Genomic DNA, 23,485 nt, shown 5'->3' on the forward strand with positions numbered 1-23,485 from the left:
TTTTTCTTATTTATTTTAAATATTATACATTGAATATGTTGGAACTTTGTTTTTTTTATAAATACATATTAAAAATTATTTTTGATCAATAAACATTTCCTTTTACACTTTAAAAATAATTATCTTCGTTTCATAAAAATCCACATGCGATACAAATTGTGCTTACTTGTTTATTATTTTATCTGACTTTTACCGTTTACTTCCATCATTAACTATCAAAGTTATGTAAAATGTTAAGGCAACTGTTATTCCAAATGCACTATATACTTTTTTTTTTTTTTTTTTTTTTTTTACTTGGGGAAATGCTTTGCGCATACCCTTCCGCGGCGCGACTGCTTGGTGCAGAAGGATTATGTGGGACTCGCCATTGTGCATACCCACTAAAACCCCAAGGTGCCACCAACAATCGCCTTATGCGGGATGCACTATATACTTGAGCTAACGTATGAACATTGTTTGAGCAAGAAAGTTTCAACGGAGCACTCGGGGTTGCGTAATCGAGAAAATATAAATTCACTAGAAAACCCGCCTAATGGGATGTCTGCTGCCTGCCCACGCTATGCTAGTCAACCACGTCGGGTTAAATGTTATGAATATTGATTTATTAAAATAAGTTAGCAACCATGCGTTGATTGCTCCTTTGTTGTCTGAATATTAACTATTTTTTAAAATTACTTTACTAGTTATAATAACATTTTTTATTGCAAAGATATTATTATTGATAATAAGTTAAATGGATCTTTATGGTTAACTCAAGGATTATTGGATAAATAAGATTAATAACGAGTTAAACAACCTTTTTAAATTTAGATCTCTGAAATTCGGAAGGAAAATGCGTTCCTAGTGCACTGTCAGGATCGAATGATTTGTATAATGTTAGTGTTATTTGTTTTCGTTCAGATAAATTGAACCAGTACATTGGAATAAACAAGGATTTCCTGATATAACTGAGAACACAATACTCTGGTTTGCCTAAATGGGCATATTATATGACTACAATGAAAACACCGTTGGCTTTGATAGTTCAAATAAATAATATTATACCGGGATCATAGAAAGATTTTGTTGAAGTTTTCGTCTCAAAAGTTGAGCTTATCGGAGAAACGCTTTGTTGTTATATAATATATATTTATCCCTTAACTATGATAAGTATCAATATCTGTCCATATCTATAAACTCTTATTGTCATCTTAAACCAAATTTTGCGACGGTTAAACATTTTTTTAGAATTTTACAGATTTTTTTAAAACCAGTTATTTAAAATACCTATTAATATTATTTACACTCATTATTAATTCATTTACTAATACTAAACAATGGATTTTTCAAAATCTAAATATCTATAGAAACTAACTTAGTTTAATTTACCTGAATTGAAAAAGACAATAAAAATCTATACATATTTATTAAAGCGTTTTTATTGCGTCAAAAAGCAATCTCTTTTAGCGAACCATTTGTACCACTCGCATGTTTTCTCGGCGAAGATAACGTGTGGGCAATAAAATAAAATGGGAAAAAATATAATTTATAATCCTCGTCCCGTTCATTTAAGGCGTCTCATACAATTCTATATCACCTGGTCTTCGACATCACCTGACAAAAATTAACCCAAACGGTTTTTTATATGTACTCCCGCAACCGGGTTCACATGAGTGTCTTTTATTTATAAGTTTCCGTCTGTTGTCTGGATATAAAACATTTTCCCTCACAGTACGATAATCCGTCAATGTCAGGTTCATTCAAAAAAGTTTCTTTTGAGACTCGAACACATGATATGTGGCGGGTCGGTCGGTCCATGCGTCGGGTTGTCTCTCTCACTAAAATATGACGAGGGGGCCGATCGCTGGCCATGCGTCATACTCGTGAACGGGTGCTACTTGTGACTGGTCGTACTTGAATTCGTGTATGCGGTGATATTAGTTGTTTCTACTACGTATTTGCGTGTTGTTCTCACGAGTATGTAAGTGCAAGCTCCTATTTCACCATGCCTCCTGCTGATAAAGGACAAATCTTTGTTTTTAATTTATTTTATTATTCTTTATTACTCAAGATGTCACATGGAACATGGTGTAATCGTTCCAGCTCCTTACAAACGTTGTGTGAAAGAAAAAACTTGGCGATTAAAAAGAGTGGCGGAGAGTTTATTGCCAGGTCTTCTCTTCCGTTCTAGGTCCTTGATTTGAGAACTGGCAGATGTAAAATTAGAAGCATTTAATGTCTATTTCTTTTTTTTGACGTTCATAAGTGTACTTTATGTTACCTATATGAATAAATGATTTTTTACTTTGACACACTGCTTTACGCGCAAGCTTAACAATGATCTATATCTATACTAATATTATAAAGAGGAAAGGTTTGATTTTTTGTTTGTTTGTATGAATTGAATAGGCTCCGAAACTACTTGGCAGATTTGAAAAATTCTTTCACTGTTGGAAAGCTACATCATTCCTGAGTGACATAGGCTATATTTCATTTTCAAAAAAAATAGGCATCCTTACTAAAATTACGATAACATTAACATTTGTTTATTATTTGATACAATTCTAACAGATGGCGCTGAGTTAAAGGTAGTTTAGTTTAGGTCCGTGTCGTGGTACCAACGTTTCACGTAAGTTCTCCTACGGTTTCCCTTGATTAATTTACTACTATGTAATATAACAAAAACCTTAGCCACAGCAACGCTTGGCCGAGTCTGCTAGTTGATTTATAAAGGCTATATTTAAAATCTATTTTAATAAATGACCGTAAAAACCCGTACCCAGTGAACACTAATAAACATGTTTATTTAGTTTAACGTTAAATATACAATTTAATTACTGAACATCGATTAAAACATATCGGGCAATTCAACGGATATTAAGTTTATAATGAAATTTTACAACAAATTACAACCAGCAAACATTTTTAATGACGTAGTCATGTTTAACGTACAGGGAGAAGTTTTAATAGTGTCAACAGTACTGTATTTACCACTAAAATCTTTTGGTTTAATTTTGTATTATTGGAATTAATAATCTTACGTATTAACGTAAGATTTTTAGCATAACATTAGAACTCCGTCACAAAGATAATTAAATTAATGTTTGATAAGTATGTATACAATAATTCTGAATTTAATATTCGGAAAATTTCATTGAATTTAAATTCAATGCTTACTTATTTTATATTTTACAACAAAAACAGTAATAAAAAGAGTGCCGGAGAGTTTATTTCCAGGTCTTCTCTTCTGTTCTACGCCCTTGCTTTGAGAAATGGCAGTAAATGTAAAATTAGAAGCTCAATGTATATTTATTTTGACGTTCATAAGTGTAAATTGTGTTAACTACATGAATAAATTATTTTTGATTTGATATGATTTAGGGTGAATTTTATACCATATTTAAGAACCAAATTATAAAACGTTAATAGTTATCGCTAGACCATTTGTTTAGATATAATCATAATAATCTAGATGGTGCCAAACATAAATTTCTAGCAAACAAATTAACTTAAGATTTGTCTGAAAATTGGTGGTAGGTTTTCAGCCAAATCTAAGAACCAAGAGACGGACATATCCTATGTGACGTGACATAATACGTGGTATAACAAAACGCAACAAACAGAAAAACTAAAAATTTATCAGTCAAAACATCAGCTAGCCGTTTATTTGATAAAAATTGTAAAATTTGACGATGAGAATTTTTGAAATAGATCGGTTGATGTGTTTATCGAATTATCTCTGTTAGATTATCGTGGCGATATTTTCATTAACTATGCCACGACCAAGGATTCGTTGCCTAGTGTATGTTTACAACCATTAAAATGTAAGTACAAAATGTAATGTTATTTCGTCAAATAAAGTATTTTTTAAGATGCGCTACGCAAAGGAGTTTAATAAAGTACAATTTTTGACCGATAGTTTAACTCCACATAACTACTTATCATTATCGATATACATACTATGAAGTAGCAATGGAAGCGTTTCGATTTTTTTCGTATACGTATAGGTAATGCACCTACTAAAACTCTAACATCAGCTTGCGATGTCTTTTTTATAGGAACGACGGGAAATGTCGAGCCGTCATATGCGGTGTATGCATTGTGGCGCTTTGTTGCGCGCTGTTGCCGCAATTCAATGATTGGCAACCTCGCCTTGACGTTAGTACGTTGGGCGGATTATTTAAGCGATAATTCGCAGCGCTTTTCCATACATTTCGAATTATAAGTTTATCCATTCTTATTTTGATACAGCCAAACAAAAAATTTAAATCACCACGAGTGACAGTTTTCCCATAGCAACGATTGTCAATTTACTTTAATTGACTTTGATGTACAGCCGATATAAAGCCTGTTAACTATGAAATTCGTATTTTACAACTGAAACAGGATGCAAAATTGAGTAGTCAATTTACCTGTTGCATTCTGTGACACTTCTGAAAGGTGTTCATGACGTCAATTTGAGTGCGACTCCCGGGCGCTATCGATAATTTATATCGATGTTAGCTACTTGCGATGCGTAACTTAGAATCTAGAGTTTAGAAATGAACAAAGGCTGCTGTATACGTGATAAACATCTGTACTGTTTAATTTTAATTACTCTTCCTTTAGTTTCTTTACGCTGTGATTAAAAGAGACAATTATTTACAAATATGTGAGACAAAACTTTGTGTATTTTTGGAAGCAAACATACAACTTCATTACATATATCTTTGCATTTATATAAAGTAAATAAATTAATTTAAACGTGCGAAAGACATTACACAAAAATATTATCAGAGGAATTCGAAAGCCTAAGCTTTTGAATAATATACAAAGCGTTATTGGAAAAATGTAACAAAGACTAGATATTTATTAGTTACGAGATCGAAACGGTGATCTGATATAAATCTTTGAGAGCTCAGTCGTAACTTGTAACCCAGTAATAAAATGTGATGTGAAGAGAAACACCTATTCTTATATTAGTATAGCTATGCTCTACGGTTCAACTCGCATTATTTCAGTCGTAGCACGGTGTTACATGACATACATAGACATAATAACGCAACTATTTTTAGGTCAATATACTTTTACATAGCAATGTAGACCTAGTGGCTTCAGTGTGCAACTCTCATCTCTGAAGTCGTAGGATCCATCCCCGACTGTGCACCAAAGGACTTTCTGTCTCAGAAAGCGGTCCCATAAGTACTGAGCCTCTTAGCCCTATAGCACCACTAGCTCAAGTGCAATTTTTCAGCTTATAAAATTCATGTTACAACAGCTACTATAAAAGTTTTAACCGAATCGGACGCGTAGTTTTGTTTAGACCGTGTGGAAGCGTGCGTGTCTGCGGGTTCAAAAAAATGGAAAAAGAGCAACATCGGTGATTCGATTTTCGTTTTTGAAAATAAAATCGCGCAGCCAAATCAATAAGCGCTTGGATGTTGTGTACGGTGATTACCACGGAGGGTAACGAAAATCCACCATACGAAAATACGAGTATTTGGCAAGGACAAAACGATCACAGGTCTCTAAATATGTCGAATTATTAAGCGTATTTTTCAGACGGCTTAAAGAAGTTGGGTCAAGTGTATTGAACAACAGTTATATTGAGAAATAAATTTCCAAAGTTATCTTTTTCTTGTGTAAGTACTTATCGGACTACCCTCTTATGTGCGCATTCAACATTAGCTCGAAATTTGAAGAAAAACATTGTGAGAATGCCGGCTTGCTAGGCTAGTAGATCACTACTTTCCTACTAGAATGACAAATGATTATGATACAGATAAAGAAAGCCCAGACCTATAAAGGTTGTAGCCAATGATTTTGAATTTATACTTTTACATGAAAACAGAATATTATCATGTTTGTCATATGGTATCGCTTTTTTATGTACTTATATATATTGGTACTCGTAATTTATTGGTATTTTTCATGCCTACGGTTACACTATCGTTATTCCATACAGAACTCTTACTTCTTGAAAATAGTATAGTATATTCTACTATGTTCATCAGGGATAACAAGGATCGAATGGAGAAAGAAATTTATTTTTTTAATGTCGAAGTAATTTTGTAGTCATGTTGTTGTGGAGCTTGTTCATTGCAGACAGATAAATAAAAACAAATCTTATCTCTTCATACTATTTAGTATAGACTCGTAGTATTTCTTAAGAAACGACTTGTATCGTCTCAATCTTTTAAAACGTTCATTCATAAAAACCAAAACACGCAAATTTTCACCAATGTTTTTAAAAAATAAATTTTGCCAAATTTGTTTATAGATTTAAGGCTTTAACGATAGGCTTTTGTACAACAGTAAATAATACACGCGAAATAACATTATACTATATCTTAGTGCCAGAAAAATTATATTTAACAAGCACAGTTCCCTTTTATACAGATGCGAATTGATAAATCATTTTTATAATTTTCATCATCATTTCATCACAATTGTCTATCATTTTCCGAATTTTTGTTTTTTATAAATAAATTTTCTATGCCTATGTATACTTATTATTGCTGAATCTTTATGCATGAATATGCAATTAAATGCCCGTGCCCGCTTACGCTGACGGGCGTCGCGTTTTTATTTAATATTGACATTATAACACCGCTCAGCTTAAAAGGTCAGAAATGAGTCAAAAGCATGTCAGAAATAGTGATAAAAGAATATTTATCAAATTTTGAAAAATATAAAAACCGCTGCAATCAACAGGTTGTTAAGAATGAATGGCTGTCGGCATAATGTTGACACTCAAGTAGCCTCTTCCCTTTACATGGAGCAAGCAGGCGTTCATTCTGTCTATTATTCAATTTAATATGACAAAAGCTACGACAATTTCTAACTATGAAAATAGTAAAATTCATATGAAGCCGTTGAGTGCTTAATTGTTCATTAAAATAATTCTCAGTTTGAAATAATTTTAGTTTAGTATTACAGCGCAGTAATATCAAAGTTTCATAAAAGAGGAAGTCTAAGGATTTAATCATTTCCTTTCTTAGTAGATATTAACTTATTCAGCATTTTTTTATTAGTTCATTGCGTATCGGGTGCGGCTTTGCTAAAGCAGGCGCAATATGAGAGGATTTAATGCATCAACCAAAATAGTGGAAAATGTTTTAAATAACGTTTAAACGTAATAAAAAGTGTTTATTACGTTTTTTTCTAGAATCTATCTATACATTAATATAATAATCCTCACATGATATTAATGTATATACAAATGTCTGAGTACAGTCTGTGTACATAATATACAGTTACTTTTTTTTTAATTTAATTATGTTGACCAGAAGAAAAGCTCAATAGCTCAGAAAGAAATATGCAGGAACGGTATGTATCAAACGAAGTGCAGCTCTTTTAACCATTTGACACTGGCATTTTTTAAAGCGCAATATTGTTCTTTGTATTGTACGAGTGTAGATACGATCTTTATTTGAATAGCGATATTCTCTTTTTTTATATCTTTAAAAATGATAACGCATAAAATATAAAGATGATTATTGATAACTCCTGCCTTTCATACCTCGTGTTACACGAGTTTGTTATATGCGATTCCAAGTAGTTGAATTAAATAAATATCTAAGTCGATTAATTGAGTCTTGGATATAATATAGTTTTTCTTAATTTGATTCCTATGTACTCATTTTCACTACTTGTATTATAGTGTAATTGTTATGAATATGAATTTTAAATTAAATAACATCGTAGAGCATAGATAATGTATTTGATAACTACTGGATATTACTGTATTATTCAGTCACCTAAGCACTAATTCGATCATAATGTTTCATTGCTTTTCATTTAAATTGCAAATGAAGGCAAGCGCCATTCGCTTACATAATATACTATTCAAATTATGTAAGGAGCATAAGAAAATTCATAGATCAAGACATTAATTTATACAATGTATGCGTTTCTTTAAAAAAAGCAATGACTCTACAACCATTTAGATCTGGGCGTCACTTTGGTGATAATTTGTTTTCTCTAAAGCCAAATCGGTGATCGGCCAGAAGGCTGGCACAAAAGTGTTTGAGACTGTTGACTTTTGGATTAAAGCCCTAAGTGAACAGTTTTCAATTTGCCAGCTTCCTCACGATTTTTTCCTTCACCATTCACCTCACGCAAACAGAAAGTCCATCGGTGCACAACCAGGATTCGAACTTACGATCTCAGGAATGGGTGTCGCATGCTGAAGCCACTAGGCCAACACTGCACTCTACACTGTGGTTTCTTCTTAAGGTTTGTCAAGTTTCACTATCTCTACTCATGTCTCCGTATTTCAGTGATTAAAATGTGTTTCGCTGTTAGCTTTACGATCAAAGGCAGCAACTGATTGAAGACACAACAAGGAGCGGTGGATGTTTCGAAAACCAGGACACATTCGCAAAGCCAGCAGAGTGAGTGTGAGGCTGATCGGCTTTTGCAAAACTATGATCAGAGCAAACAGAAGTACTATTTTGTCCCGTTGTCAAACTCTGCGTTGGCAGAGTTATCTGAATAGTAAATTGTCATAACATAACGTGAAGCACGTTTTTAAAATGTCACATATCATCAACCGTTTTTCATCGTAATATAACACAAACAAAGTCGCAAGAATCAGATAATAGAAAAGAGTAAAAGTAAATCAGACCGTTACCAGCACCATTTCAGTTTACCCATCAATATTTTATTTCATTTAGTTATAAGAAAGTATCGAGAAGCACTATATCTACGTCAAATAAATGCGAAAGGTCAACCAATTTCTCTTAGGGTGGGCGTATTCAATATTTTTTTAAAAATATTTTATAGAAAACAATAATTTCAAATTTATATGTAAAAGCTTTATTCAAGAGTTCAATTATGTCCAAATCGCGCTTGTAGTTTATTGTTATAACAGGAGATTTCTCGTTCCGGCGCAAAAAATGCAACAATTGCGAACCCACGCGTATTTGAAGCCTGTTTTTGCAGCAAGAGCCTTCGAGCCTTCAAAAGTTGCTTGTTGTCTGGGGTCAAATGCACATTGTCAAAAAAATGTATCGATTCCCCTGATATCCAGTGTTTGAATGCCTCGCTTTCGACGTAAGCTAGATAAAATTTCGCCCTTAATATCACGTGATTTTAGACACACTACGATTGTCTTTGATTTACCAGATGTAGACTGCTTCGGCTGTACGCGATTAGCGTGTTCAATGTGTCCTCCTACAATACAACGTTTGCATGCTTTGCTATTTTTTTCACTAAGGCGCGTGTGAATTCGTTGGTGGTTTGATTAACCCAATAATCTCGAAGTTGTTCATCCTATTCCATTGTTTTTGTTTATTTATTTGAGATTGCAGTTCTTTAATTAGGGCATTATTGTTTTAGACATCATTTTTCAATATATTCACTTCCTCCCTGAGACACTCGGCCTCGTTCATAGATTGATTTTATCTCTCAGAGATTCTGTCTCTCAGAGATTCTGTCTCTCAGAGATTCTATCAGCTTAGATTCTAAGTGTTCAAGTTTGGAGTCTATTGCGTGGTTTATACCCTCTGTTATGAACTTGTAGCGTATCGTAGATAAAAATGGGTTGTGATTTACAAGATCCCATAAACTTCTGTAATCTCATCTTTTGATACGCAACGGTAGCTGAATCCTATATCCTTCCTATTGCGTCGCGCCTTTGAGGTTTGCATATTTTCAGGTGAAATACTTTGACCGCGATGCTCTCGGCGTAAGCATGGAGGACATATCCAGGAACTAATTAATGTCTCCAATGCAATATTCACACATTCCGTATGACAACCTCTGAAGCATTTTGTACACCTGATTTGTGTACTTATATCCAGGTCCCTGACGCAATACACTTCGACATTGTCTATTATATTTATTTGCTAAGTTACATATTAATAAATTGTAATTTATTTAAATAAATAATAATAATAGCTAAATTACTGTTTATAATTTTACGTAAAAAATGGACTTGTTTTGAGTTAAATAAATTACAAAAAAAATTGGCGATAAATAAGGATAATTTATAATTGCAGTACTTGCATGTACTAAGAACAATGGTATTCTGAATTATAATATAATTCTTTGTATATTCAAAAAATTAATTTTAACTATATGAATAAAATATATATTTTGGAGTTACTATTTAAGGCTGAAAATTATGAAAATAACGTAAGTAACGGCATGACCTCCATTCTTCAAATACAACCTCCTTTTCGTTCGTGTCAGGAATAATAATTCAACGCAATTACAACATGCAAATAAAATAATATATTTATCTTAACACTCTTCCTTCGTACAACATGTCGTATATCCAAGTGAATACTTTTTTTAACTCAGCAGCAAAGTTTAGGTACTATTTTAATGACAAAATCCCGTTATCTTAAAATGTATCTTCTTTTTACGTAATAATATTATTCTCTATCTTCGGAAAAGGACTACGGCATCTCTTTCGGAATTTTCTTTTTATCCTTAAGGAGATTACCATCTCAGATACCAAATCTAACACAATCCCTAACTATAATATAGCTATTAAATAATACGCGAACTTTTCTGTTATCTTTAAATAAGATTACTTAAGAATCGGTAATCAAAAGTACATTGTAAAAAGTTTCAATAAGGATTGCCTTGAATTTGACTTAATATTCGCCTTAAGGGAAACACGACTAAGTTTAGTATTAAATATTTAAAGTTTCTGGACCTTAGGAGAGTACTTGCTTGGTTAATTTCAAAACACGATGGATATTAAACCTAACCCTATAATTAATTAATTATTTACCAATAAGCATATTTAGATTTTTTTAATTCTAAAAACCTCAATTTATTTCAAAATTTATCAGAAAAACTATTGTGTGTGTTAAACTTCCCTTTTTTTTAATTTTGTACTTTCAAAACCCGTTGAGCCTCGCTTAAGTTAACCGTAAATCCTATTGCTATTGTTTAGAACCAACCGACAGGTGCCCGGCACGGCACTTTTTAAGAATCTCTAAGGCACTAAAAATATCTTTCAGCCTTATACCCAACATGAGTAAATTTCGTAGCTAAGTTACACCGTTATTTTCATATGGAAAGAACGGGGGGCAAATGGGCAGGAGTTAAGTGATACCGCCGCCCATGGACACTCTCGATGCTACAGGGCTCGCGAGCGCGTTGCCGGCCTTTTAAGAATTTTTACCCACTTTTCTTGAAGGACCCACTAAGGAAGTACTACAGCTGTTTAAATTCTATATTTTATTAATCTTTAAAATGGTATTGCAGTACTGACTTAAAAGAGGACAATAGAAATAAGAATTAAATTACTTATGCCTCAACTCTTCGGTAGATGGAAAATTTCACACTTAAAAGAAGCGATGAATGTTAAAGGGAACAGCTATCTGGGGATGTTGCTTTGAACCAACGAAATCTGTTTAACACTTGTCCAATTGTAATTTCAAAATAGAATGACATTTTAGAATATTTGGAAATTTTTTGTAATAATAAATTTTGTAATAGTAAATAATTTGTAATCAATGTTTGGATAATAATTAAATTGTAATAGCCTTAATTAATAATAAGAAAAAATACTAATAATAAGAAAAAAATACACTTTAACACTTAGGAATAATCATTTGCAGTTAGGTTTTGGTATGTCCACCGTTGGACATAGGCCTCCTCCATCGTGTTCCACTCGTGTCTGTGGTGGGCCAGGCGCGGCCAGGTGACCTCGGCGACGGTGTGGTCAACATACTCTATATTTTTATTGTTGACTATACTGTATTATATGCCATTTGTAATTATACATGTTTTTTCAGGGTTCATTTCCAGTCCACACTCTCTACTTGTGTCTTCTAGGTTTCAGTAATTAGAACAATATCGTTAAAATCTTCGGATGCCTAAATTTAAAATTATGTTTAAATAATTATAAGTTTACAATAATACATAACTTCAATCCGTTAAAAAGTGTTTTCTTTAAATAGGCTTTCATTTCTCATCAATTTTATTTATAATTTTTTTTTGTTAACGAATCTTCCAATTTTGTTCCTTCATTTCAATTCTCATTTTCTCAAACAACATTTGAAATTGGTCTGCCATTGTTGTTTACAGGTAAAAAATAAAATAAAAAAGGATTTTCGTTTCGTAGGTATGTGAGCGGCGGGAATCGTACCGCAAGCCCCAATGTGCAAGATTTTCCCAAAGACTTGTCGCAGGTGCCAATCGACTATTTAATTTTCTGGCGAATAAATCGTATATAACACAATAACGATTTATCTTAAACAGTGTTTAGGTTTTAGTTGTACTTGATAGTACTTGTAGTACTTGATTTGCACAGGACACTCTTAAAAGTTACTGCACTATATTAAGTCAGTTTTTTGCAACTATAATTCTGAACGAGAAATATCCAACGCGGTATGGCGGATAGCAAATTGTTTGATCACGGCTAACTAATCACTGTATTAATTGTTTACAGTTTGCTATGTAAAAATGTTGCTTAAAATATCATAGTTCCCGTGTTTTAGCCTTTTTTTACGCACCAATTCTATTTTAATTTTAAATTAATATACGGAGGTACTGTTTACTGTGCCGCTGTGCCCGAAATAATTAAATACAATTTATTAATTGTTATTAGCATACGACCTTAAAAATTTCTTTACGTTACATAATTACATATTTGTTTGAACTATATTTTTTTTATTAAGAAATAATAAGATGTAATATTTTCTAAACCTATTTAATTTTTTTTAATCACCGAATACTTAAAAATATTAAAGGCACACAGACCAAATCGTAACAACGACCAAAATTCATTATGGTTAACGCATCCAAATTTTAACTGTATATTTATTATTTAAAATACATGCATAAAAGTAACACTGAATTAAAATAGTCGCACATTAAAATTATTTTACTAACTTCCTAATGTTTAAGTTAAAAGTTCAGGATTAATTCGCTACATTTATTGTGCTAAAATTCCATTTAATGCGTTTTATTAGACGTTATAAACGAATATAATGAGTATTAAATTAAGTGCATTGTACTTATTAAACCGAAAAATATAGGACACCAAAATTTGAACCCAAGTCACAAATCCAACGACATGAAAGTGCCATAGTGCACAAACATTTCATTTAGTTATTAATAATAATAAGAAAATTATAGCGCTATATAAATAAAAATTTGACTACTTACTTCAACATTTTTGAAGGTGCTGTTAAAATACTGTTGTTTTCGTTTCCCTCGATCGGAAAGCCCGTAGAAGTTGGACGACTCGACACTGCGAGTTCACGTTTCACACTACGACTTCTTATCGACCCCACGCCGCGCCGCACCGATTGAGGAGCACAGTTTTAATAAAAACATTTTATGTAAACGCATAACGTTTTTAAATATAACTAAAGTATATATTGTAACTTTTTTAGAATTTGCTAATAACTTTTTTTACTGGTTCGTAATATGTATAGGCTATTTTATTTGTTATTGAATGTAATCATAATTAGAAAACCTAAACAATGAACACTTGACAATAAAAAATATCACACATATAAGGACAAAATCATTTATATCGACAAATGTCGAAACAGAAACGCTATAATATGTGTATAATTCCATATACTATTCAAACTTACGGTATTGTTACTGTTCATAAGTTTAAAAAAGCCTTTACGCATAAACATATAAAGAAAAAAAAAAACAAATTGTCGACTATTCAGTGTCTACGACTATAACAACCTTAAATTAAAACCATTGACTTTTTATAAGCCATTTCAGAGAGTATATTAGTGTTTTCATTAAAAATATATAATATTTAATTTCAATAGTTTTGTGTCTTACAATTTTACCACTAAAACTTAAATAGAATCTTAAAGAACAAAAAAGAGAAACAGCCGTCAGATGCATGAAACAACGCAACGAGTATGACTTCAAGGCTTTTAGTTTGTAAGAAACTGCCTACATTACTACTGTGCACAACCCTCTGTGATGCCGCGCCCGACCACCGCGCACTTTGCCAAAATATAAGGAACCAGTAACCACTAAACAATTCATCTATCATTTTCACTGACTACACGATCGGTGTGTCGTAAAATCACCAAATTTCAGACACTCAAGTGTGTATCAAATTTAAATAAATTCGATTTCTGTTACAATTACTTAAGAAGCCAACAAAAAGTTAACAAAGTACGGGAATTGATAACGCAAACCTTTAGCTGCTCTCTTTTTGAAAATGTCTTTACTGTAACATAATATTTAAACCGTTAATTTGGTTTGATTCTAAATACACAGGTTTTCTATAGACTTTATATCTTATTTGGATAACACATCCTATTGCGTTGGCAAGCTTTTGTAAATAAATTTCATGAACTGTGTGTCCCATAAAGCTGCCTACCCCAGGGAGCACACATTCCTGTGTCGTTGATGATTTTTCTTTATATGTAGGTTACCAAGTACTTTCTAACCAAATAATTGATTGGAATTGGACTTATAAAGATTAGAAGTACTAGTAGAAGTAGGTTTTTATTTATCTGAGTCGTTCTTGTCGTTGTGATACATAGCTAGCTGGATTTATTTTACCGTTTGCGTTTTAGTAAATTAATAAAAGGCAACGCAGGGCCACCCCACCGGGTCTGTCTTATGGTCCATCTATCGTCAGAGATTCCTGCTACAAGCCCTGCCCATATCCATTTAAGCTTTAGGGTATAGTTTAACGCATCAGTAGCTTTAGTACCGCTTCTTATTTTTGATTGAAAACATTCATAGTTTCAATTAAATCTGTGAAAATTTCGTAAACCGCTTTTAAATCCGCAATTAAATCAAATAGGTTGTACGTAGGATTATCTCTTTATATTTTTTTATTAAGGTTTATATAAACTCAGACGCAAAATATTATACCAACTTTAGCTATAAATAACGATGTATTCTCATTTTCTTTAGACACTGTTCATTCTGTCGTAAGAGATTAATCAATGTAGAAGCACATTTTCTTGTTACTATAACCGTTTGGCTTTAGGTATTCTATCACAGGTCTTTGTTACGCTTTTAAATCACGAGTTTTTTTTTATGATTATGTTTCATATACACAATAGGCTAATTTTTGCTGTGCTTTAGACAGATTAGAATATCGGCTTTATGCGAAAATATATTTCTTTTTTTTACAGTTGTGGTAGGTAAGCTAACATAATAGTGCATAACATAGTGTCTGATGTCATCTGAGGAAATACCACAGAGCACAAAAAATATAAGTTCTGGTAACATACGCAATAGTTTCTGTTCTGAAAATTTAAGCTTAAAAAATTTTGTAAAGCTCTGCCAGCTTCGTAATTATAAGAGATAAGCTTCGTATTATATTAAGAAGAAAGGTTCTGTTGACCTTTCTTCTGTACAAAAAATATATAGATCTATATAATCCGTATTTTTATATGTAGACCACAAAGTTTTTTTTTACATTGGCACATATTAGGACATTTATAAAAGGAACCTCAAACAAGTAAGCTAATAAAATAGAATTAACATTAATTAAACTAATCTTATAACTAAAATTAACCTAAATAAATAAAATGTGGGCGCCAGGAGGATTTTTGGCTCATCCTACCAAACCTCCATTACATGTTTACCACATAAACAAATAATTGAGGGCATTTTCCAAAGCCCTCAACACAGTTATAACCGAAAATCTAAAATGTTATATCACACAAGATATTTATGTCTGAAACACGTCCAATCAAAGGCAATCATCGTCTGTCTCCTACCCTCCTCCTATCACAATATTACCAATTTTCAACAAACAGCTATGCTTTGCCGTTTGTTGAGTATGACCTAGGATTTTATAGTTTAGTAAAGCGCGGACTTTCAATTTCTAAATTCAAAAGATATTTCTTTAATTTCTTAAATGTTAATAAAAATATGTATAGCCAATATTTATAAAACAGCATACCTGTTTGAAGAAACGGAAGAGTTCTGGTCTAGGCTTTAACTATTTTGCCTTGATTTGTAATAGTTCTAACGTAACCCGCGAACTTTCCATGTCTAAATTCAAAAGTTTTTTCTTTAATTTCTAAATGTTAATAAAAATATATATAGCCAATTTTTATCAAACAGCATACGTTATTATACATATCATAGACCATGGAGTTCTGATAACAGTGACACATAGATTTTTTTACATATCCACTTGTTCGTTTCTAGAAGTCTAAATTATTAAGTTGCTCTGTATAACAGCATTCTATAAAAGCCCGCAGTGCCCTTGCCAAATTAATGTTATTCATGACTGCTGCTCATTGAACAGGTGATTTTCCGATACGTTGCCTTTTTCGACAAAACTTGAATTGATTTCTTGTCACTTCGTTTGCATTTTAAATAGAAACTACTCGACTAAATACAAGCTTTATTTTCTATTACGTAGGTGATTCACTATTTGCTTACCATATGAGTCATAAATTTATTATCTGCGATGTGTTAGACACATTATTAATATAAATATCGTTGCAAATTTAAGCTAAGCATAAGCATGACACGTGTAGTCTTGTGATTTTAATTCAATGTTTGCATATTAATATTTTTGATATTCAATTCTGTTAATTCATTCTTATAATTGGGGTTGCCGAAATTGTATAGTTGATAGTTATAGATGCGGCACAGAATATCAATTATCATCAGTCATCATTCCAGTTACAGAGTAAGCCGTCTAAAGGCTACTCGCAATACTTTTCGTGCACCGGAGGCTTTATAATTGATTTGTTAAAATATATATTTTAGCATAATTATATTTGCCCCGTTATTAGGTCCATAAATATTTGTATAATATTTTTTTTAATTAGTATTTAATAATGTCAACAAATTTAAATTCGCATTCGTGGCTGTTCCATTTTTCGGACTAATACCTCGAGCGGTTTCTATACATTTCTAAAGTAAATAAATAAACAAATGCCGATTGCAGCTATATGCTCCGTGATCTACGCACTAGCCCTTTCCCTTCAAACTACTAACAACTACAGAAAAGGCTCTAGTCTTCCGGAGGCCCGAGTACAATTAAGTCGTTTAAAATGCCCGCCGAGAACGACTCTTCAGTACCAATTTTATGCGAATTACAACAAATAAGACCCGCCCATCTGTAATGTATCTTAATACCAAATAAATAATTTGGGTAATAATAATAAGGCTATGTGATGTAATAATAATAATAAGGGTACGTGCGTTGTAATAGTTTTTAAATATATGTTTTGAGAAAGTGCTGCAAGTATTATGAGGTATGTTATTTAATTATTTTAAAAAAAGCATTACTCTATAATTCTGGAAAGCTATGTATTTTATTATCACCTAGTTTATGATGCACTGACAATAACTAGTAATCAGCTGAAACTAAGGAATCTATTTTCTTTATTGAATAAACAAACAAAAATGTATACCTTATATTACGAAGGGCTACGTAATATCCATACATCGGTGTTTGCTATAGAAGTTTTCTAGGTATTGAAGCTATGCAAGTTAGAATTAGGTTAAATGACTGTATGACCTACATCGAGCTTCACCTAAGTTAACTATATTGTTTTCGAAGTTGGATACCGCAGCTACAAAACTTAAAATATGCATGCCTTCGATCCAAGTACTAACTTTCTGTACTAAGTAAACGAAGAAATGATGTATAAACCTAAGTGACGGTATTAAATGCATTTTACTTCGACTAGTTCGTGTTAAGTTAAAGTAAGATGAAAACTGGTTAGAGAGATCGCCTACATTTACTGACCATAGTTAAGTTTTATTTAATTTTAGCCATTGAAGGGCATCCCACAGCTTGCTGGACGTTTGAAACCGACTTTGAAATCAAATTGCAACAAGTAGGGTAAAAACTTTGTCTTCGGTGTATAGAGATGTATTTATGAACAATAATAATGTATACGGTTACACAACGGCACATCGAATTAAATATAGTACCTACTTTTGAGTTACACCCTAACTTCGCACGTAGTAAATATAAATTCACTTACGATGTAAGTGAATATGGGTACATAAAATATAGTATTTAGCTTTTCAATACTAAAGAGTTTTGTTATAACGCCTTTACCTAAAGTAAGATGTATTAATGCTCGCTTTTTACTAAATCATTTTACTTCCTGACTATTTAATTTAGTATTTTCTTGTGTAGCCAAGTCCACATTTCTAGGATGGTCATGCTCATTTAAATGTTGTTGCTTGTGGCGGCATCCATGCGTCGGGTTGTCTCTCTCCCTGATAGAAAGAAAGAGAAAAATGTTTCCAGAAAAATTCTGTCAAACACGACTGACACAGTGAAGGGAATGGAAGCTCTTTTCTTACCAACGTTTTTTGTATCATTCCTCATTCAAGCTCTCTTTTAACAATAACCAAAAAATGTGTATATTTTTTAATTTCATAACAAGCACTGGTTACTCTTTAACTTCCAATAGTGATAGTCATATCAATAGCCTCCCAGGTATCATAGTCATATCTACCCTCCCACTCATGGGCAAGATAGTTTTTTCAGTGTAAGGATTACTACAGTAACATAGTTACCTCTACGCAGGCCGGTCTTGTTCCTATTGAAAGAATTTATTTTATGAAAATTTGATAATAATTATTGCAGCATAAGGCAAAAATCAGATGCTTGTATTAACATTTATTACATAACTTTTTACAGAGTTAACTACTGAGACTAGTTACATATACAATAATAACCTCATATATTATTATCCCACTAGACCAATGACCAGTAGGTTAATTTGTTAATTATCTTAAATCGCAGCACAAGTAGCGTTTTATTAATTTTTTTCATTTTGGGATGGGCTATAAGAACAATTTCTAAAAATGTAGTGAATGAGTGATTAAGTGGGTATTACAGAATCATAAATATTTCTTAGAATCTTATATTTCTTTATTACTTGACTGCAATATAAAAATTAATTAGAAATCGTTAACTGTTGTTTCAGAACATATTTTAGAAAATAATGGATTACAATATTCTACTATAACGTCAAAGCAAAATGAAACTGTGTAAAATTGTTGGATAAATTTAAAAAATTGTCCAGTCCCAATAATATATGATAAATTTACTAACCAGTACATAGATGGTAGAAATATTTACTTCTTATCTCATCGTCAGTAAATAAAGTCCGATATGCTGTGGTCCAAAAACTATCCTTTTACGTTATAAACTTATAAGCCTTATGTTATGGTATAAAATAACATAAGCCTTTTTAACCTCGGCAAAAAATTTTAACCTTAGAAATAACAATCCCTGTTTAAAACCAAAACCATTGTTTGTGTAGTTTTGGAACAACTTATTTAATAACTCATCCCTGCTAATACAGTAAAATTGGTTTAACACATTCAGTTCAGCGCTAGGCTAACAACGACGTAATTAAAAAATAATCTTCTTCTATCTATATATATATATAATGAAAATGGTCTTCGTTGGAGGCTCAATCACGCCTAAACCACTGATCATATCGACATGAAACTACCACTATTCGATGCGAAATTTTTCCTAGATGGTTTATGGCTATTTATTTTTCAAATTCTAACGTTTCTTCATTTTTTTATTGCTGTTTTACTTTTATGAACATTTATCCCGTTAATTGCAAGCGTTTTCTCTTGATTCTTTTGTTTCCATGGCAACGGAGTTTACTAAACGGATAATGTTCTTTTACATTCAGCTAAGAATTCCAATTTCTATAGTTACTCATCATGAAATCTCGGGAACTATAGGACTTAGAAATGTGAAACTTGGTAGGAATATTACTTTCGTTATGTAGAGGTCAACTAAAAACGGATTTTAAGAAATTGATCCCCCCAAGGGGATTGCGGGGGCGTTAACAATGAACAATTCCCGTTTTTAAACTATAGCTCCTATAAATTCCAAATTTGGTAGGAAGAATTTTAGTGATTAATGAAAATTTGCCTATCACCGATTGTACTGGCGTGAGTTTTCTCATGTCACTGTGTTCCGCCTGGAACTTAATATAATAATATATTTTTTTTACTTTTTGAAGGTGCTGATGGTTCGCGCGGTCTGCCAGTATGGTCAGAGCTTTGATGTCGGTCAAAATTACTCGCCGTTTGAATTTCGAGATTTCAGTTTCAACTCCGTTATGTTAACGTGTTAACGAGTATGTTTTACGTCCCGGCAAACTCAACTAACGAGCGACGAGTCGTCGAATGTGAGATGGAGGAAGATTTATACTCATTTCTCCAGGAATCGGACCATTTCTATTGGATAATTTTTCCATTTATTCTTTGTTTTGTTGTTCATCAACATTTATTTTATTATAATAATAATAATAATTTATTATATCAATAAATTTTATTTTAAGCGAATTTGACTCTTCTTTGAAAAATATTGTAAATTTCAGAAAAAAAAATAAAAATTAACAAAAAAAGCAAAAAAAATATGAATAAAATTTACTTTATTTCCTTTGAAAATTCGACCAGCGAAGCGGGCGGGGCCGGCTAGTGAAAATATAAATTCAAAATATGACATATTGTAAAATATGCAAAATATTTTTTTGGCTTTACTTTTGAAAATTAAATTAATTTAATAGTACAGGATCAGTTAAGTTGTAACGTGTAAGTATAATATAGTAGTAGTTATTTTTGATTTTATACATTTTTTAAAACTTTACATTTTAATAAAACTTTTTGATAACTTATAATAATAAGATGTACCTACTAAATCTAATATGAAAAAAATATAATGAGCATAATATGTCGGATATTTTGGAGTAGTTCAGACATTGTGATATTAAGTAAATTTTTAAAATATCGACGGAGATGAGAAACAAGTCGGCAATTCCCTTCTAATGATTTCGTAGATGTCGAGTATATATATAACTTTCTATAGATCAACGACTATGATTCTTTGAAAATTTCAGTGTAACTACAAATACTTGCACAAACTATGTTCAATAATATTCATATGATTAATCAGGCAGGAATAACAAAATCATAATTCTACAATAGATAATATTTTATTTTAAACCAGATCCCGCTTGCGTTGGTTTCGTGTATTTTTACCAAAATCTCTTGCGACTTCTTCAACCATTATTCCGTGTCTTAGGCCTGGAAGCAGGTAAATTATTGGAAAATTATTTTCTTTATTACCAAGATGTCTCAATATCACAATTTTGTTGTATTTTTTTACTTATTTTATTCATATAATAAAATAAGTAAAAAAATACAACAAAATTGCTAATGCAGCAAACGACGTCACACAAAAATAACATACTATACGTTATAGTGTTCAAATAAGATTCATTTTGTGTACATAACTACTAAGACTAGTCTAAGACTAGAAATATACATTTTATTTTTCTAATTCTGATTTTTCTTCTCTCCTCCTCCTTCCTCTCGACACCTCTTTATAACGCCATAAAATGCACAGCCCCTTCAGTGTCGTTATATAGGGTTTATACTGTATATCAAAATAATAGTTTTATATTAAATAAAAATATTATATTAATACCTTATATAATTCATCAATCACAACATATATATATATATTGTGATTGATGAATTATTTAAAATAATTTATATTTTACTTATTTTTATACTTTCTATACTGACGAAGCAATGAGTGCACCAGACCTTACCCTATGTAGTCCTTCGCTTGTTGATACATTGGTGGCCTCTATTGTCTTCATATGGAAGCCATCACTTTCCGCTAATTGTATCATTTCCTGAAAAAATTAAATAACAGACCTCAAAGGTTCCTCCCCAGCTAAAATATAGACTTAAGGATGCCAGCTGGTCATTATTTAGAGATAAAGTTCAACAACATTTATCAACCATACCTCCAATAAATGACAGCAATAATCATATTTGTGCTGAAGCTTTAACATGCATTGGAAAAACTGGCTGTCTGCTGAGGAAGTTTTTCCAATAAAAAATAAAAGTGGCAATGGGTATATTCGATCACCTTGGTGGGACAGTGAGTGTTCTGCTGCTATAGCCCAGAGAAATATAGCTGAAGGAAATGAAATTACAGAGAAAACACAAAAAAATTTTAATATTCTCAGTAATCTTATAACAAAAACACGTAAAAGATTCAATGGAAATCTTTTTGTGCCTTAATTTCACCAGACATTTCTCCATCTGAAGTCTGGCAAAATAGTGGGGAGATTCAGATCCGCTTTTAAAAGATCTCATTTTATGGATAGCAGTATAGTTGATTTGTATCTTGACAAATTAGCTCCACCATATGCCCCATCTATAGATAATATTTCTTCTGACTCACTGCCTTCTTTCCTCTCCCAGCATAATAGTAGCAAATCACTAATTTCCGTTAGCCTTTCAGAACTCAAAGGGGTTCTTTCAAAAATTTAGGGACTCAGCCCCGGGTTGTGATGGAATTAAATATTCTTTGCTTCAATACCTAAATGGCTCCTGCCTTTCTTATTTTCTCAGTTTAATTAATTCAATCTCAACATCAGGTAATATTCCTCCATCATGGAAAATCCACAAAGTTATCCCAATACATAAGCCCAACAAACTGGTTAATAATCCATCATCATACAGACCAATTGCATTAGCTTCAGTTATATAGAAAATTTCTGAACATTTAGTTCAAAATAGGTTAGAATGGTTTATTGAGAGTAAGGGGTTACTATCTTCAAACCAGTTTGGATTTAGGAAAGGCAGGTGTACTATGGATAGTCTCAGTATTTTTATGACAGACTTAAGATTGTCATTTTCATACAACAAGCCTGTGTATGTGTAACAGTATTCTTAGATATGTCTGCAGGCTATAATAATGTCAACCTTTCAATTCTGAAACAAAAATTATTGAAAATGAAATATGATTGTCTTATTTTCACGTATGAGACTGTGTTTTATAATAATATTAGAGTTCCAGTTAAAAGGGAAACAACATTTCTTGGGGTAATTTTAGCCTCGAGACTTACAGGAAGCTCTCATTGCAAATATATAAGTGCCAAATGTGAGAACATTCTAAATATACTGCATTGCCTCTATGGAGTTTGGTGGAGAGCCCACCCTTTCTCTCTACAGCTTCTATAAAATGCACTAATAAGGAGTATTTTAGACTTTAGAACATTTATACTTGAACCCTGTAGTACAGTATCTCTCCATAAGTTAAACATCCAGTCTAAGGCTCTGAGAATAACAAAAAAAAAATAATGTCATTAAAAAATTTAAATTCATATTTGATTTCGGTATACGTAAACAAGATATTCTGACGATCCCAAATTTAATGTTGAGGACTTGAGGAGTGGTGGACTGGTGTTTTCCATCAACAGTTTGGCATTGTACAGAAAATAAAATTACCTCCAGAGATTTCAGGATTTACTGCAGAATGTTTTGGTCTGCTGAGCTCCTAATCATAATTTAGGGACTGAAGTTTAGAGGGCGTCGCATAAAATAGTGTTGTTAACATTTTAAAGTTTAAACCAGAGTGGCTACCCTTCTCACTATTATTTTTCGTCTGTTGTTGCTAAGTCCATAGACAATTTAAAAAATCATGTATTATTAATTATTAACGAAAAATAATACAGCAATTTACTTTAACTTTGCAAATAAAAAAATAATAATAACAAAACCTAATTAAGTCCTTTTGCTTTAA

General features: G+C 32.0%; 1 protein-coding gene and 1 long non-coding RNA gene across 3 annotated transcripts in view; both read right to left on the reverse strand.

Annotated features, from left to right (window-relative positions):
- Positions 1 to 13,182, reverse strand: part of LOC111000266 (probable cationic amino acid transporter) — a 39,723-nt gene extending 26,541 nt beyond the window's left edge. The window contains exon 1 of the mRNA XM_045634143.1: positions 13,093 to 13,182. Coding sequence (XP_045490099.1) covers positions 13,093 to 13,100 — 8 coding nt within the window. The 5' untranslated portion in view covers positions 13,101 to 13,182. The remainder of the gene's footprint in view (positions 1 to 13,092) is intronic.
- A 7,443-nt stretch (positions 13,183 to 20,625) lies between these two features.
- On the reverse strand, positions 20,626 to 23,161 carry LOC110999008. Of its 2 annotated transcripts, none has more exons than XR_006751193.1 (3): positions 21,699 to 23,161; positions 21,498 to 21,584; positions 20,626 to 20,967 (listed from the first exon to the last, which is right to left on the reverse strand). It is a non-coding gene; the product is annotated as an uncharacterized LOC110999008 (long non-coding RNA). The 2 variants fall into 2 exon arrangements; XR_006751192.1 differs by having other exon boundaries at positions 20,630 to 20,967; positions 21,498 to 22,674; positions 22,809 to 23,161.
- Between the last annotated feature and the right edge of the window lie 324 nt (positions 23,162 to 23,485).

This window comes from Pieris rapae, chromosome Z (assembly GCF_905147795.1).
Source record: "Pieris rapae chromosome Z, ilPieRapa1.1, whole genome shotgun sequence".
Lineage (NCBI taxonomy): Eukaryota > Metazoa > Arthropoda > Insecta > Lepidoptera > Pieridae > Pieris > Pieris rapae.